This window comes from Catharus ustulatus, chromosome 27 (assembly GCF_009819885.2).
Source record: "Catharus ustulatus isolate bCatUst1 chromosome 27, bCatUst1.pri.v2, whole genome shotgun sequence".
NCBI classification, from domain to species: Eukaryota; Metazoa; Chordata; class Aves; order Passeriformes; family Turdidae; genus Catharus; species Catharus ustulatus.
The window spans coordinates 4590996-4609570 of NC_046247.1; the positions used below are offsets into that span (position 1 = coordinate 4590996).

The 18575-nt window shown below is 47.2% G+C and overlaps 1 protein-coding gene across 1 annotated transcript in view; it reads left to right on the forward strand.

Moving 5' to 3' along the window:
- ANTXR1 (ANTXR cell adhesion molecule 1) overlaps positions 1 to 18575 on the forward strand; it is a 69171-nt gene that overhangs the window by 18928 nt on the left and 31668 nt on the right. Inside the window, exons 9-12 of the mRNA XM_033081091.1 lie at positions 2909 to 2969; positions 5344 to 5442; positions 10208 to 10277; positions 10943 to 11021. Of these exons, the coding sequence (XP_032936982.1) occupies positions 2909 to 2969; positions 5344 to 5442; positions 10208 to 10277; positions 10943 to 11021 (309 nt within the window). The remainder of the gene's footprint in view (positions 1 to 2908; positions 2970 to 5343; positions 5443 to 10207; positions 10278 to 10942; positions 11022 to 18575) is intronic.

The window sequence follows — 18575 nt, forward strand, 5'->3', positions numbered from 1 at the left end:
GAAAGTCAGGATGGGATCCTGTCATCACCTTGGCTTGAGCTGCCTGAGGAGCAGCTCTTGGAACAGGAGAACTCCTGATCCTTGCAGTGTGCTAAACCATGGCACCAGCTTGGAGCTTATCTCAGAGCTCTAACCCTTAACAAGGGCCCTGAGAGCTGCAGGGAGCAGTTGTGGTGGCTGGGAAATGAAGCAGCATGAAGCAGTCTGTGGGACTGTCTCATGTCTGTATGAATTGCTCAAATGGCTCATCCCTTCAAGTTGAATTTCTGTGTGCTCCTTCTGGATCCTCTTGCCATGGTGCTCAGCAGCTCTCAGTGTTTTCCAGGTCCTGCCCCAGCCCTTAGGATGTGACAGTTCAAGGTGCTCCTTCACCCCAGGAAGTTTGGGAATACACTGAATTCTTCTGTTACACAGATGTTTCCTGGGGCAAACTGCAGTGCTGGATGCAGTGTGGGAACTTTGGAGAGATCTCCCTGTGAGCATCAGTGAGGAATGTGGTGATGGCTTTGTGTGCCCATCCTGAGCTGTCTGTCCATTCTCTGGAGCAGGGAAGAGCCCCTGAGTGGGGATAGGGATGAGAGAAGGTTAACTCCAGGCATGTCTTGCAAGTTCAAATTCCATAATGGACACAAAACATGTTTATCAGCTGATAACCCCCAGCCTCAGCTGCACGGTGTTCCTTGTTAATTTTAATGGTGTATGATCAGCTTTCCACTTCTTTCTTCCCCAAAATACATCTTTAAGAAGCACTTAAACGTTTGGGTTGTTTTTTGGCTTTTTTTTTCTTTACTTAGCTCATGTAGATATTATTGGGCAGGAAATGCTTCATAAATAAATGGCTGTTTTGTAATTGGCAACAGATTTTGGCACTCAGTAATTGAACAGAGCTTGCTAATGAGCACCTGGCATCAGACTGCAGGTCATTCCCACTGACACTAATTAGGCAGTAACCTTCTATTACACTTCAGCATCCTGTTTCCTAATTAGAATGCCCGAATTTGGTGGAAAGAACGTCTAAGTAACATAGAGCTGCTGTGGTGAAGTGATCCGGCTGTGTGCTCATTGTGAGCAGAATATTGAGTGAAAGCTTCCAGTGGCTGCAGAATTTCACTCCCCTTCTTCCCTTGGTTTCCAAAAGGGCTCAGTGACTCCCAGGTCCTCAGAAAATGACAGATCTCATTAAATTTTCTACAGTGAAAACACTGAATCATTTTTGGATGTATTTTTAATGAGGAAGAGACATAAAGGAATTTTTTTGCACTAGTTCTTCCTTTTGCAGTAATTCTGCCTGATGTTCACTTTAAGGAAGGGTGTGTGCTCAGAGCATTGGAAACTTAATCTAAATCAAAATAAATATTGCAACTGGCGCCATAAAAGTGTTTAAGGCCAGTTTTTTATAGTCATGTAAAGTTATTAGACTGGACTGGGAGATCTGCATCATCTAATAGAGACACCTGCTATTCCCCCTCTGACCTGCCTTACAGCAGGAGTGTTTGCAAATAGCTCAGTAGAAATCACTAATCTCAAATTTAATTATGTGGTGTTTTACTTCATTTTAAAAAGTACTGATTGTATTTTACATTCTCTGTGTTTTTCCTTATTCTATCTATTTTTAATTCTTCTACTGCTTTTCAGTTCTGTTCTCAACTGTTGACTTTCTCTTCTTTTCCACTTGACAGTTCCTGTAAAACCTTGTTCCTGCAAATCTTCTCTCTCCTCACCTGTCAGGCTGCCACCAGCTCAGACCATCCTGCCTCCTCCAGTCCCTTGGTACTTTCAGCTCTGCTTTCTGAGTAACTCAAACTTCTGTTTAAATGTTTTAAAAAACAAAGCCTGGCTCGATGAGTAGTTTTTGCAATGAGGTCTTTGAGGCAGGGAACTGTGACTGTGGAGAAAAAAAAAAGTTCTCTTTTCCTTACAGAATTTACTGTATTGGTTGCTGTTCTTTCCTTACAGATGTTTCAATTTAAAGTTGGGAAAATAGTTTTCATGTTGGGTTTGAGTCACCAAATGATGCTTGGCTGACATTTGCTTGCCTCTTGGAGCTGAGCTGGGTTTTGCTCAGTGTTGCCTCGTGCAGGGGCTGGGGCTGAGCCCCCCAAGCTCTGCCCAAGGGTGCCAGGCACTGGCACTGTGCTGGGGCTGGCAGAGCAGGGCAGAGGCTGCAGCTGGCAGGGAGCAGCCTGGGGATCTCCAGCACCACGAGGGAATAAACAAAGGGTGTCCAGCCCCAGCCTGCTCCTCTGCCTTGAGTGCTCAGCCGAGCCTGTTTGTGTAAATCCTGCAATAAAGTGCTCAGAGCCAGGGACAGCCCTCCTAAGGAACACTCTGCCTGGTTAAGCCTGGCTTAAGGGGAGAAGAATTGTGTGTGCATTTGGTCTGAAGTCGCAGAGCAGCCTTGAGGATGCCCTCAGGTGAGCTGGTATAAATCAGGTGAAAAACAGAAGTCGCAGCCACTTGAGAAGTGGCTCTGTCGGGATTTCTGGGATGTTTTGGTGCAAAGCTAAACAGTTTAGCTTAAAACTTGTGATGTTTGATTTGGAGCTTTGAGTCTGGAGTAGCTTTGGAGAGGGAGGTGTGGCTGCAAAGGGAGGACAGTGATTGTGCCTGCACAGCCCTTTGGGGTTGCAGACCATGAATAATTTCAGATCATGGGGTGCAGAATGCTGGGCACAAAGCCAGGCTTGCCCTGGGACAGGGGAGAGCCTGGCATCGCTCAGCTTGGCATCCCTCACCTTCCGAGCAATAGCGGTGACACCTCCGGGGGGTGCAGTGGGAAGTCAAGAGCTGTAATTGTGCCACGAATGCAGAAGGCTCTGATGAGTGAAATGTTTGTGTGAAAACCGTGCACAGCTCTGTTTCCAGGGAAACAAGGCTGAGGCATTTCACGACTTTGTGTCTCTTTTAGATTTTGAAGAAGTCCTGTATAGAAATCCTAGCAGCAGAGCCTTCCAGTATCTGTGCAGGGGGTAAGTATGAACTTCTCCACGGTGCCTACAATGCAATTTTCAGTTCTCTAAGTGCTGGAGAGTGCAAGTTTCACTAATTACCAGGGGCTAAATATTTCACCTTTTTTGGGGGGTGAGTTTCTTTTTCATGTCAGGGTAGTTTGCACGTGTCCCACTTCGGCCAAGTGATGTCAAATGGGATTTTCTTACAGAGAAGGCCTGAATTCAAAAGTTTTACATAAATGTTTTTTTGAAACCAGTCTGTCTTACAGCTGTGCCAGACTTGAAGTAGATGCACTGCACTTGAAAAGATATTTACATACTTATCCAAGTGATAAACAATGATGCTTATAGAACCAGAGGATGGCTTATAATCTCATTTATAACTGTCTTTAACACTTTCTAAGTGCTTTGATCTTATCACTGCAATTCATTGTGCCTTGATGGGAGGACAGGGTAGGAACAGCTGTGCCCAGCAGAGCAGCTGAGAGGAAATGCAGATGGGTTTGTGAAAACTGTTTGCATCAGAATTTGGCCAGGACTTCACAAGAGGAGCAATCCTTGGAAAATGCCATTAATTATTTGGATCCTCAGTTCAGGGCCTCGTTTCCAGGTTTGGGCAAACAGTCCCTGCAGGTAATTTAATCACTTAGGGCTTTGAAAGTGCCATTAACTACACAAGTGATGTGCATTAGTGTCCTTGAAATCCATGTTTGCGGGTATGGCTGTGACACCTCGAGTTTTCATGTTGCTGTGCATATCCTGAAGGATGGTGGCAGTTTTTTTCCTGTTTTGTTTTGTTTTGTTTTGCTTTGTTTGCAAGGAGCAAACCTGAGGACTCTGTGGTACCTGAGGCCACTCTCGCACTGCTCACTTGGCCAAGACACTGCAGGGATGGCTTTCAGCAGTGACATCATTCTGAAAGGGCAGTTTTTTGATGATTTGGCCATGCAGGGGGCACTGGGCTGTTCAGTCCAGGCAGAGCCAGGTCCTCATGGTCCTGCTGATATCTCTGATTTCTGTTCTTTGACTGTACATGAACCCTCATCCCCCAGAGCTTGAGACTTGTGTGATTTCCCTTGAGCATTCAGCAGAGCAGAGCTCTTGTGCTCTCCCCAAAAGCTGTCTCCTAGCACACCACGGGCCTGGAGCAGCTTCCCTGGATGTGCTGGCATGATTTGCAGACCTGGAAGGGAGCCCAGATTCCAGAGCAAATCTGCTTTTCTTGACAAGTACAGTGTTCTGGTCCTCGGGGAAGATGAGAGAAGATGGGGGGCTGGAAAATGCAAAGGCAAAGATCTGAACCTGCAAAAACGAAGTTCCTCGTTGCTCCTGAGGATTTGAAATCTGAGGTGGTGTCCCTGATGCACTGAGGTTGCTCCTGGTTTCTCTTGGACAATTTTGTGTTCAAATCACAGTCCCCAGCCAAACTGCAGTGGGGATGAGCTGAGTGATTCTCCCAGAGAGTCACAGGAGTTGTGGGGGCTGCTTCCTTTGCAGTTGCCTGGGAAAGGAACACTTAAACGTCTCCAAATTATCTGTCACTTAGAAGATTTTTTGCCTTTCTTCACCCAAAACATTCTGCCATTTAAAATGGACACTTGAACAGAGCAAAGCTCGGTGTCCTTGAAGCTTCATGTTTCCACTGCAGGCCAGTTAAAGTGTGTCTGTGCTGAATTGTTTCCTGCCTCTAAAAATCCAAGTTGAAATTTGGTAGTGTTATAAATACATATTATGGTATTGGATTTTCATAAATATTAGAGTAGATACTATATGTATGGTGTTGAAATGGTTTTTAAGAGATAGTTTTCTTTAAGAGTAACTTAAGTGTCTTTATACTAAGTAAACTACCTACTCAGATAACACCCGGTGAAGACACCTGCTGCTGATATACCAGTTACCAGCACCAACCATCTGTAGAAACTAAAGACCACAGCCCAAATGAAAACTGATAAAAAAATAAATTAAAACCACAACCAAAAAATAGGCATGCTCTAAAGAAGTGGACTCAAGAAATGGCCATGTAAAACAGTTCTTAAAATATAAAAAGTAATTTGTAGAAAAGTTTGAAAACGTATAATGGGTCTGTGAATATGCAACGGGCTAATAAATTTAAGGGATAGCTCCAAAACAGAAGGTGTGCTCTTAGCTGAATGCCAAACACCCCAGCCATTATAACCTTTTGCTTTATTGTCTCTTATTGTCTTCTATAAAGCTTTTAAAATTATACCAAAAAAAGTAAACCTCATTTTTCACAGGTAAGGAGAGTGTGGAAGTGACATTTTTAAAAGCTTTTAAGCTCGATGGTGAAATTTCTGATTTTAGCAGTTGAAAAGCTAAATGACCATTCCCTGACCTGTTGTGCATCAATAATAACCCAGTGCCTGTTTTGCAGAGTCCTTCCAGGTTGTGGTGAGGGGAAATGGATTTCGCCACGCCCGCAACGTGGACCGCGTGCTCTGCAGCTTCAGGATCAACGACACCCTCACCCTCAGTAAGCTCCTTGGTTCCCTTGGGTTTCCTTTCTGGCTCTGCACTGGCAGGCATTTGGATCTTCAAACGTGCTGGTTGTGCAAGCAGTAGTTACGGGAGGAGGAGCTTTTCATTTGCAGAGTGCAGAAGGGATTGTTTTTTAAGAGGTAGATTGCTGGTGGCACTGTGTGAGCAGATGAATTTGAGGGGATGGAAATACAGAAGGTGAGAACCTTAATTAGCTCTGGAAAATGGAGATCAGTGTGTTTTGAGCATCTGGGTACCTGGTTCTTTGGAGCAGGTGGAGTTTGCCGAGGCTGCTTGCCCTGGGTGGGATCAGCGAGCCCTGGGGCAGGTCGTGCTCTTGCAGGGCCTCCTGCAGCAGGAAACCCTCTGGACTTGCCAATTCCTGTGTCATCAAGCAGAAGGCTTGGCTGGCCCTGGCTGACATTTGCTGAATTCAGATGTGGTCAGTGCTGAGATGTGAGCAGCAGAAGCTGCAGGGCTCTGGAGCAGGGCACTCATTCCTGGAGCATCCTCAGGGAGGTGGGAATGGTATCCCTCCCTGAGAGAACTGAACCAGGATTTTATGGAAACCTCATGGAGGTTGGAAAGCTCGGCTGTCTTTGTTTGCCCCAAACCTCTCTGCCTCTGATTGTATCAGGGAGGGAGGTATTTTTAAAGATAACACTAAGCCAACAGTTCCTGAATCTTTAAATTATCCCAGATGAGATGTGAGCATGGCTGGGATGTGCTGAGGTTAAAGGCATGAGCTAATGGGGTTTTATTTGGATTATTGGCAGGGAAAAGTGGCAGGTGAAGAGAGCATCCACTCATAATGTTCATAGTTATGGGATAAAAAAAAAAAAAGGAACATCTGTAGAAACCATGAGGAATATCTGGCTGAGCAGAGCTGTAATCAGATGCATGTTCAGCAGCAGGGTGTTCCTGCCAGCAGCAGGACCTGGGAGATTTGGGTTCAGTCTGCACACAGTTAAAAGTAATTATCCAGTGCAGTGACTTATGAATGCTCTGTGGTGCTAAAATGTCTGAGTCTGCCCAGATTGTGCAGGAGCCAGCAAAGATAGCTCTGGGCAGAGAGGCTGAGCTCTGTCCTGAGCAATTTAAAGCTGAAGGGGGAGATGAACAGTTGGTGAAGGAGCAGGCACCACAGCAGAGCTGGGCTGGATCTGCTGCACTCCAGTGAATGCTCTGGATGCTTGCCCAAGCCCCATCCTCTGGACAAACTAGCCTGGATTTGCTTTGTTCAGACCCTGGGAGCAGGGCAATGCAGGGTATCAGCAGAGTGTGGGATTTATGGGGGACTGGATCCCCAGACTGCCCAACAAATGTCTCCTAAGAATTGTCTCCTGTTTTTAAAACCTGACAGATTGCTCCATTACCCCATCTTTCATTTCTTCTGGCAGCACAATGCTTTTCTTGTGATATCCTCTTCACTTTTCTTGCAGCCCTGTCACTCTCAGCACAGGAATGTTTTGCTTTGCAGTTCCACTTTCTCAACCCTGATTTCCCTGCCTGATCATATCACTGTAACCCTCCACTGAATGTTTTTCTCTTCTAGCAACAGCTTTTCCCTTCCCAGGCTGGTGCTAGAGAATGTCCCTCTCTGTACCAGCTCCCTGAGGTGTGCTGGGGGCTGTCACCTTGAGGAGGGACACAATATTAGATTGATGCCTCTAATCTTCCCGAGGTGAGAACATGCACCAAGGAGAGCTTGGCCTCTGATTTTGAAGGGTGGCTGAAGTCACTGCTTGTCAAAGAATATGAAGAAGGAAGAAAACACTTGTGTTTTCCTCAAGTGCTGCCCCAGCCTCCAACAAGTTGCAGGGTCAGAACTTTTATCCCAGGCTCCCTGTGCCCTTTTCTGCAGCTCAGCTCCAGGCTGAGTGGAGGGATGAGCCCAGGGCAGGCAGGGGTTTGTGATTTGTGCTGAGTGAGGAGGTTGGGAGCTCTGCCAGGCTCCCCCAGTGCTCCAGGTGCTGCTGGGCTCCAGGAGGAGCTGATGGTGACAGGGCTGGAGCTGTGCTGGCCCAGGGCACCATGGTGCAAATCAACCCTGGGGTGCTCTGCCAGCTTCTGCTGGAGCCTCCAAGCTCCTTGAACAGTTGTTTGCTCGGCACATGAACCCCTCAGAGCAAATCCCTGCATCCAGGGACTGCTGGGAATGTGATATCACTGCTCTGTGCTTATCTGTTCCCCATCCCCCGACTCTGCTCTGCAAGGCTTTGGCACCCAGAGCTCGTGTCCCTGCACAGAGAGAGCAGTTACAGCTGATCTCAATGTGGTTTTCATTACAGCATTAACAAAACATTTCTTATTTATGGCTCTTTCTCGTAGGCAGTTTCTGGCTCAGAAAGCATTCCAGTCTCTTCCTGCATTCCCAGCTCCCACAAAATGGGTTTGAAACACAAACTTTGCTTGCAGAGTTGTCACAAGTGTGGCATGAGAGGAGGAGTCAGCCAGGGGGAATTGAGAGCCAGCTTTGATAGGTGGGGCAGAGAATTAGGGAGGTTTTGGCTCACCTGAGGTGACAAAGGGACAGTGGAAGTGCTCAGGATGACTCAATCTGCCATTTCAGGTGGGATGAGGTGCAGAGTCCTCTTGGAGCAGCAGCTTCCACCCCAGCCAGGCTGGGTTTCAGTCTCCCCTCCTGGAGGAGCAGGAGGCCAGGGCAGAGCATCTCTGAGGTGAAATTCAGCTGAGTGCAGTCCGTGGGTACAGGGAGAGCACATGGAAATTGTGATATTTGGGAGATTTGCAAACAGCTTTTGCAGCCTTTTCTGGAGCAAGATCCTGCTGATCCTGCAGGATCTGCAGTCAGCACTTGGTGATGCAGTGGCATTTTGGAATGTTGGGCATTCCTCAACCCTTCTTGCAGTCAGATTTCAGTGCACCAATGGGTTCTTCAGTGAACCATTCACCAAAGGAAGGTTGTTAATTTTGGCATGGTTATATGGCTACGAGAAAGTGCTGCTATTTCTTTATTCACCTTTGAGTTCTTGTAGCTTTTTTTTTTTTTGATTGCCCTTTTGTGTTAAAGCATCCTGCATATATCAAAGCTTTTATTATTATGGTTAGGAAATATTCCAAGTCCTGGCTTGCCAGAAGGTTACACCCTACTAATGACATAAGAAATTATTCACTGTTGCTGGCAATAATAGATTTTCCAGGCCATATTGAGCTGCTCAGGTGCAGGAATGCTGGGTGTAGAATTGCAGGAGTCTGAGCAGTATCAGGCACCTGCTTGAAAGGGCATCCACAGAGCCCAGATGTGTTGTTGTGGGAGGTTTGACCCTCTTCCATACCTGCACACTGCTCAGGCCCCAGGATTGGCCAGTTTGGGTCATCTGGGGGGGTTTATACAGCAAGAGCCTTATTTTGCTTGAGGGAGGAGGAAGTTGTGCCCGTTGCTGTGGGCAGCCTTTCTCAGAAGAGAGGCACTGAGCTGTTTGCTGGGGCTGTCCAAGCCCTGCCTGGGATTGGTTTTTGGGAGGTGATCAAGGCCTAGGCATCCCTTGTGCAAAATGTCCAAGGAGGCAAAAGTGATTCCAGCCCCATCCCCTGGGCAGCCTGAAACTGAAATGATGTTCAGGGCAGCGAACTCAGCAGCTCTGGCCTCCCTTCCCAGCCCTTCCAGCACTGCTGGCAGCAGTGCAGAGCACAGAACCCAGCCTCTGGCAGAGGTGTGGGAGCCTTCAGCCCATCTCTGAGTGCCCTGGGATACAGAAACCTGTCCTGCAGCAGAGCAGCACCGCGCTGCGCTCCCCAGTGCCAGTGCACACGAGAAGGGCTGGTTTGTTTGCTTTCCCTGTGGAAGCTTTCCAGGCAGGAGTCAGATGGGCCAGAGTTGTGCAAACCAAATGGATGCTCTTTTGTTTGGAGCAGAGGGACAGAGCTGCTCGTTTTTGTGGTGAAGCACAAACGTTCTCCAAACAAACTCATCTGTGCCTGCAGCCAGCCCAGTCAGCCAGGAGCTCCCCCGGGGCACCAGGCTGATAAACTTTCTAGAAAGGCATGGACTGATGAGAGCTGGGAGTGGGAAGGAAGAGAAAGAGAAACAAAAACCTGATGAGATCTCAGTGAAAGGCCTTGCAAGATGAAGCAGCTTTTGTTTTAGTGAATGCTGGCATGGAGAAGCCTTTGGCCTCAGCTGCCAGAATTAGCAAAGGAGAAAAGAAGACACTGATATTCATTTTCTTGGCATGTGTGCACTGAGACAATGTCATAAATTCATGGGAGTTAATGATATCGTCATAAATCAGGGTGAGAACAGCACTGTGGGACCCCATGTGCCACCACAGCACATCCAGGCAGCTGGAAAATGGGCTGGGCAGTTCCCTGGGATGCCCCTCTTCCTGGTCACAGCACAAAGCTCTGACTCAGGTCCACAGAAGAGGAATATCAGTCAGTGCTCCTCCTTCTCAGGCAATTGCCTGTTGGTAAAAGTGAATTACACTTTTAAAACCAGTGTAATTCAGGCTGGAAGGTTTAACTGAGGTTCAAATGCTTCTGCCTTAAAATGCAAAATTTTCCATCATCTACAACTTTCTTAACTTGGATATCCCTATTGCAACTGCCCCTGGGCCCCAGCACAGAGTGATCCTACACTCTGAGCTTCCAAAGAGCTCCACACCTTCAGCTCTGCTGTGGCTCAAGCATGTGAGGCAGCTTTTCACCCCCCCATCTCGTTTGTGTATCAAGAGCAAGGAAAACCATTATTTAAACTGGCTGATTTGGCAGTAAATCCCACTATTTTCCCTTTCCAGATGAGAAGCCTTTCGTGGTGGAGGACACCTACCTGCTGTGCCCAGCCCCTGTGCTGAGGGAAGTTGGCATGTATGTTCTTCCTGCCCCAATATTCCCTCTGCCTTGTGGGGAAATGGGTCTGGGTCTCCTCCCTGTGTTCTGCTGTTCTCTTTGGATTCCCCAGCTGCCATTTTCTCATGTCCAGTTTTGTTCTGGAGCACAGATTTCTAATAAAAGGTGGTGCCATGAGCATGGAAAAACAGAATTCTCAGCAGGAAAACATGGAATCACAGTCCCCACAGTGGGAAGGGCTTGGATTTGGGATTTGCCAGAGCACAGATCTGGGGATATTGTGATGCAGCTGCAATAAAAGGTGGTGCCCTGAGCACGGATGGAAATGGGGGTTGGTAATTTTTTCTCAAGAACAGGAAACCATGGGAGGGTCCCACCCAGGAAAAGATGGAAGGGTTTGTTGTGGAGCTGCATCAGAATATAAATGGCAAAGCTTTCCAGGCAGTGGAGCTGCTGGTTCTGCTCCTTCTCCCTCTGAACAGCCATTCCTGGGGAGCAGAGGGGGTTCAGGGCATGGGCACCAAGGTGAGTGTGGCATCGGTGGGGGACAGGGGCACAAGGGCCAGGGCACCACCAGTGAGAGTTATCTGTACAAGAGGCTTTTCTCAGCACCAGCAGCCCAGGCACAGCATGGCATCAGACAGAGCTGCTCTGACTTGTTTCTTGTTTTTTTTTTTTTCCAGGGAAGCAGCTCTTCAAGTCAGTATGAACGATGGTCTGAGCTTCATCTCCAGTTCTGTCATCATCTCCAGCACACACTGTGTAAGTTCTGATTGCTGAAATGCTTCTGTGGGATGCTGGGATTTAGCACCAGGTGTGTGTTCCATCAGCAGCAGGGCTGTCAGGTAGGGTCTGCCTAGTTAAAGGATGTGCTCCCCCCTTGAAGGTGAGTCTGAACATGTGGCAGTGTGACATTTCGGGTGTCTCGTGTGCCATAACGTGGCCAAGCCCTCCAGTGAACACCTCAGGCTCCAGGTCTGTGCTGGCACAGGGACCAGGGCTGGGCTAGCAGTGCCCAGAAGTGTCTGTGCCTACCTGGCCACTGCCCAGGGAACAAGGAGCAGCTCTGCTGCCTTCCTCCCCTCTGCAGCAATTCCAGCAGCTGTGATCAGCCCCCCTGCAAAGAAACCAGAAATGTGCTGGTGGGGGCTGTCAAAGAGGAATTACTGCACTCAGGCCCTGCTGGGACCAGAATGATGAAATTTGTAATTCCCAGTAATGCTGAAGATGCTGGCTGTTGGGAATAGGGCATGGAATGAGTTGTGCTGGCAGGGTGGTGAAGGAATTCATTTGGAATTCCCAGCAGTCATTCATGCTTCAGTGTATTCAGCTTTTTCATCTGTGGGCAGACCTAGCATTGTCCAGGCCCTGCTTTAATTTTCCTGTGAACTGGCTTAAAGTAATTTTTGGGAAGCCAGAGCAGTGATGCCAGAAGGACTTAAAAATGTGTCCCCAGCCTGCTTTTGTCCCTGAGCAGCAAAGGCCACTGGCTCTTTGTGCAGAACAAGAGAGAGGCCAAGCACTACATGAGCTACCAGAAGGGTTCTGTGGCTGAGGCACCAGCTGAGAAAAGGTTTTTGTGTCATCCAACTTGATCCTTGCTCAACAAGGACAAGATTGTGTGGAGAGAGTTTTCAGAGCTTACATGAGAGGTTATATTCCAAAACTGACAAAGATCTCCTTGTGCCTTAAAAGAAGGGAATTTATTTCATTCATCAAGTTTTAGTTTCCAGTTCATTGGTCACTGGCAAAAATGTATTTGCCTGTTGTCAGCACATAAGGGTTTGCTGTGTTTTACTCACATGAGGCAGGACCTGAGAAACAATTCTTACAGAAAAATTATTACTTCCTCAAATGCTTTCTTCCAGGGTTAGAATTATTGTAGATTCTAGGAGATTAAATACCTGTTTATCTTCTGTTGTTTAACAGTTATAAGGAGACTTTTGAAAGTTCCTGTGCTTCAGGGCACTGCCTGTTACCCCAGAGCAGGAACCTGGATCTGCAGTGCAGCTGAGCAGCCCCAGCTCCAGTCCTGCATCCTGCTAGATGCAGAGACATTCAGTGGCTGCTTTGCAAATTGTAGCTCAAGCTTCAGTAATCGAGGACATTCCTCCTGAGCAAATGCACATTTTGTCTTTGTAGCAGTGTTTTATGTTTTCAAATCCTTTTTAAATATAAAACTGAGACTAATAATACTGATAATCACTGAGACTGCAATGCTGTCTTTAATTAACGTTACAAGGGCTCCAGTCCTGGAAATACCCCGATACAAAATGATCACCAAATTGTTTAATTGACTTCAGACCTGGAATTTGGTCTGTTGGACCATCTGCAGCTCAGGTGGGAGAGTGAGAGCTGGGAAATGAAGTGATAGCAGCACACAGGGAAAAGCCAGATATGATCTCCCCTTTGTGCAGAGCAGCCACCAGGGCTGTGGTGTCTCTGGAATGATCAGGTTTGGAAGCAGGTCTGGAATGGCCTCTCCAAAATGCCACACCCACCTTGGTGCCTGAACCCCAACCTCCTCTGCTCCCCAGGAATGGCTGTTCAGTGGGAGAAGGAGCAAAGCCAGCAGCTCCATGGCCTGAAAGGCTTTGCAATTTATATTCTGATGCAGCTCCACAACAAACCCTTCCTCTGCCACCTGTAAGTGATCTGCACAAATCCCATTTTCCCTGTAAGCAATAGCTGTCATTTTCTATCAACTGTCCATTTTCAAGGACTCTCTGGAGTTAATCCAGAGAAACAAAAATTCAATTAAGAGCACAGCTGAAGCAGATGGCTGCTTTCCTGACAAGCAAAGACCAAAAATGAAGAGTCAGAAAAGTCAGCTGCACTTTGACTCCCTGCTGGAAGAATTAGCAAGTGGTGGCTGGTGGAGTTGGGGAGTTCTTGGAAAGGGATTTACTCCTGGTGCTGTATTAGGAGTTTGAAGGACTGGAAGAGAGGAAAGTGTTAAATGCTGTGCTGTGGATGTGCAGGTGTGCCCAGGCACTGCACACCAAGCAGTGCAGGAAAGGGAAGTGCAAGAGAGGAAAGAATTGCCAAGGCTGTGTTTGGGGGTGGGAAGGCAAGGCCAAGTTCTGCTGTGCAGAGAGAGCATCTCGGAGAGAAATCAGGATGGGAATTCAAATGAGTCTTTGTTCATTTTCTAAAATGCTCTCAGAGAGGAAAAACCACTCATGACCTCTTGCACTGGTGGCTCTGAGACCCAAAACTGCAGGGACAGCTTAACGCAGCTCTTGGCTGGGAGAGCAGGGACTGTCACCAGGTCAATAAATGGCTTGGGATGCTGCCTGAGGTGGGGGCAGGCCCCACTCTTTTGGGTAGAAACAGCCCCTCTGGTCTGACAATTCCAGCTGAGAAATGTAAGACCCATCAGAGTCAGCTAAAGCTTTGGATCTTTTCACCTGGAGAGGTTTTGCAGCTGCCAGAAGAAAGTAGGGACTGGCACAGCCTCCCTACAGCTGGGTATCCCAGCTTTCTTCCTGGGGCAGTTTGAAAGAATGAAGGGATTTGCACCTTTGTGTTAATCAGTTGTGGATGGATTTGACCTTTAAACGTGGAGAAAGTCAGAAAAACAAGCAAGGACTACAGCCTGGTAGTAAAAACCAATGACCTTTCACTGAAGGCCTGTTTTTGCTGGGTTTGGGTTTTTTTTGGTTTTAATTCAAAAGAAGTGTAATTCAGTGTTAATGTAATGTAATTCAGAGTGGGGTTTTCTCAATTGTGGCTTTGTTCTGGGCTGCACAATTCGGGCTGTGCCAATGGTCTGTGCCCCTAAAGGCACTCCCTGGGTGTCAGCAGAGGCTTTTGGAGACTGCAGAGTCCATTTAATGAGAATTTCCTGGGCCCTTGACCTGGGGATTTGTTATTACCTGAGGCATAGCTTGGTGGGAGCTCCAGGGCACGAGATTTCAGGTTTGCTTCTATAAGAAATTGCTCTTAAATGCTGCAAGTGTAACAGGCAGGGAGTCACCTGAAGAGTTAAATGTGCAGAAATTATTTCACTCTGCTATTGCTGCATGGGCTGGTTTGTAATACCCTGAAGTGTGGTTGTCATATTGCAAAACCCATGTTCCTATGGGTTGAGAAACAGGGAGTCACAGAAGAGACCAATAAACTGGAGGTGGGGTCAGGACAGGATGGAAGTTTTGAAAAGCTTTAATTTGAGAACATCACAATAGTTTGTGGCTGTGCCCCTGTGACAGTGCTGAGGTTAAATAGGAAATGCAGTCCAGGATCTCTGCACACATGGGCACCCCACTTAGTAATGAGGTTGAAACAGCACTCTGAAACAAAATGTTTTATTTTATTGAAATGTTTTTCTGTTGAAAATGTGATTTCAATTTAACTCAGTTTCAGAAGGAAACTTATCCCAGAGCTGCTGTTGTGTGTGTCCAGGTCATGCTGGCAGGTTCTTACCCCATCAGAGCCTGTGAGGAGCCTCTCCTGCTCAGGGGGCTGGAGGAAAAGTTCAGTGTTTTATAAAGACAAACACAGTGAGTTCCATAAGGATAAACAGCAGTCAGGGGTTAGAAAATTGTTTTCCCCAACCAAACATTTTCCCTTGTAACAATGAGTGCAGTGATCACTCCTCCTTCCCACCAGGTGTTTGCCTGCTCTGTTTGGAGTGTAAACTCCCCAGAACAGGGGTTGTCCCTTGCTCTGGATCTATCTGTCCCTAGCTCTGGGATTGTCCCTTGCTCTGGGTGCATCCCTTGGTCTGGATTTGTTTCTCCCTTGCTCTGGGACTGTCCCTTGCTCTGGATTTGCTTTTCCCTTTTTCTGGGTATGTCCCTAGCTCTGGCTTTGCCCCTTGCTCTGGATTTGTCTGTCCCTTGCTCTGGATTTGCTTTTCCCTTTTTCTGGGTATGTCCCTTGCTCTGAGACTGTCCCTTGCTCTGGATTTGTCTGTCCCTGGCTCTGGCTTTGCCCCTTGCTCTGGGTTTGTTTCTCCCTTGCTCTGGCTTTGTCTGTCCTTCTTTGAGACTGTCCCTTGCTCTGGATTCTCTTTTCCCTTATTCTGGGTATGTCCCTAGCTCTGGTTTTGCCCCTTGCTCTGGATTTGTCTGTCCCCAGCTCTGGCTCTGTCCAGCCTCAGGGGAAGGGAGGCTGCACTGCTGCTTGCACTGGGTTTTAAAGCAAATAAGGGGATGCTGGAAAAAGTGTTTGCTGCTCTCATCTCCTCAGCTCTGGAAGGAGAGGAAGGAAACAAACCATTGCCAGAGGGGCATTTTCATGTCCCAGCACAGAAAACAGGGGGAAAGGAGCTGAGATCACCTCAAGCAGGTGCTTCGTGCTCACATCCCCTGCTGAGCTTGGCTCCTGCTCAAGCAGCTCCACACAGACACGGACCAGAGGCTGACCCTGCAGAGCAGTGAGTTTTCATTTCCTTTTGGAAATTAGGCCACATTGTTTCTGTTATATTAAAAAAATTCCTGTGTGTGATAAATTATGGACAACAGTTTCTGTTGCTGTGTGCACAGTTAAGTGAGAAACTAGGAAATAAAATCTTAAACAAAAATAAGATTAGAGGAAACAAAACAAACCCAAATACAACAAAAAGCCCCTCATCTGCTGTGTGAACTGATTCCTGTTTTTCTATTAATGGATTTATTTTTGTTTCTGCATTAGAAGCATCAAGGACGTGTAAGAGAAAAGAGGGACTTGGTACCACAGATCCTGGCTTAGCTTTGTCTTGCCTCATGATTGCACCCGTGATTCTGGGACAGGATTTTGGGAGCCTGGTCTTGGGCAGAGGTCTCAGCAGGGAACAGCAAAGGAATGCTGAGCATGAGGCATTTCCTCCTGGCACACCGTGCCTGGAGGGGCCATTCCTCCTCCCTGAGCATGAAATGTGCACCTGGCTCACTGTTCGCTCCAAGCTCTGGGCTGGGATCTTCCCTTCTGGGACATCTCCCAGCGTTTGTGGGTCAGTGGTCAGCAGGAAACACCCCAGGGACATTTCTGGAGCAGACTCTGCCATCCCTTCCCTCTGTTCTGGAGGAGAACCTGCACTCCAGGAGCTGGGCTGGGCTGGGCTGGTGTTCCCCAGTGCCAGCCTGGCTTCCCAGACAGCTCCACATGGGGTTTGGGACAGCAGAAGGTGTCTCTGAACATGGGAGAGGAGCAGAATAAGATGAGCTTTAAGGTCCCTCCCGACCCAAACCACTCTGTGATTCTGAGATTCTCTCTATTTAGATATACACACCCCCTATATATGAGGAAATGTCTCTAACATGTCCTGCCCCAGATTTCCTGCCATCTCTACTGTAGAACATCTTCCTGAGGTTCTTTGCCATTCTACTTCCACTGCCAGCAACACTGGCAGCGCTTTCTTGGCCTTGCTGGACTCTGGCAGGGCAATGGAGTCTTCAAGGCACAGCTGCATCTCTTTCCCCACAGCTGATTTGTTTCAGCTGCACGGGGGAGTTTGAACATGGGAGATGTGGAGCACCCCAGGGGCCAGGCAAAGAGCCCACTGGTGTTTCTGTTAGTGTTTCTTGGTAAGATAACAAGGTGGTTCAAAAGAGCAGCTCCAGGCACTGTCCAGGTCTCCAGCAGCTCCCAGGAAGCAGAGTGCCAGAGGTTTGCAGTAATTTGGCACAAACTCTGAGACCACTTTTGCAGTCTGGCTCTTGTCAGCTGTTCAGGGGTTGGGCAGTTTTAGGTTGTTGATCTCACTGTGGGTAGCAGCCCCACATTTACCTGTTAAAGGTGAATCCCTATGACCCATCACAAACACCTGTGTGCATTTAGGGGCTGGCTAGGCTTTTCTCCATTACAGTAATTTCACAATTATAAGCTGCACCATTTTGACTAAAATTTTGGTCCGAGCCCAAAGTGCGGCTTATAATCAGGTGCGGCTTATATACAGACAAAGAACAAAAAGTTGCTGTTTTAGTTTGGAGGACAGGTGTCTGCTGAGAAAGGCAGGAGCTTCTCTTTGAAATGGAGAATGTAAACCCCTTCCCTCCAAATTATTATAATTTTGAAATCAAGGGGCTCTCAGGCAAAGATATGGGAATTAGGAATAACAGTTCTTCACTAGGGAAATTAAAATAGAAATACAGCACTACAAAGAAACAAACTCCAAACCCTGACAAAATCAGAGTACAACCTGACACCCGTCAGGCAGGGTGTTGGCAGCAGTCCCATCCCATGGTGGCTGCATCCTCCTGCAGTGACAGATGTGGCTCAGCTGGAGCAGTGCTCCTGGACAAGGTGCAGTTTCCCTCTGGAGCTCCAGTGGTGATGTGCAGAAATCCAGTTTTCCTCTGGAGTCCAGTGGAGAAAGGGCTCCCTTAGTGTCCCAAAACCTCTGTTTTTATCTTGGTAAGAAATGTTGGGCTCTTCCCCCTGGCTGGAGCAACTCCCAATGGGATGCAGTAATTTTATCAGTGCCACAGTGGGACTCAATGGCCATGAGCAGAAAATGACTGGCTGGAGGAAGGATGGGTTGTGAAAAGATAAAGAACAATGCCCTGCCTGGTTTCAATGGATGCCCATTAGCAGAATATCTGCCGTTGAGATAAGGATCACTGCCCCACCCTCAACAGATGGTGACAGAACAGAAACCTTTGATCACACTCTGTATTGTAATGTGCAGCGTATAATCAGGTGCAGTTTATGTATGGACAAAGAATGAAAAGTTGCCGATACCCAGAAGTGCAGTTTATAACCAGTGCAGCTTATAATTGTGAAATTACTGTAATCTTTTCTCATTAAAAAAGCCTTCTGGTTTACTGTAACAACTCTCTTTTTAAAATGAAAGTTGTTTTCCCGGTCTGAATCGCCAGCCTATATTCAGTAAGTGTTAAACAGACTTGTTGCATTATTCCATGGTTCTGTGTTTCCATGAGTGTTTGCATTGTTCTTCCAAACTCTAATTAAAAAATAGAATGAAAACAGATATTTGAAAGGCTTCAGCCCTTTTTCACAGCTATATAAGACTGGGAGGGAGGTCTCAAAATGCCAGTGGAACTTTTGCAAACTCTTTGAGAGGCAGATTTTTGTTCCTGTTTATGTTCAGCTTGGCTAAGTGGCAGCTTCTATCTCAGCTCAATCTGAGCTGTTAAAAACCTAATTGTACAGAGTGACAGCTAAATTCTGAGTGAGACTGGGAAGATCTGGCAGCTCCAACCCTGCCCAGTCCCCTGGACTGGTTTGCTGCTGTGATGCACAAAACCCCAGCTAGCCAGAGGAACAGATGTGCTGGGATATCAAAAATTGGCCTTTATAGGCTGTTCCTGAGAGGAAGAAAACTAAAAATAAATTCTATTTTTAAAAAGAAACAAAAAAAATCCCTAGAAA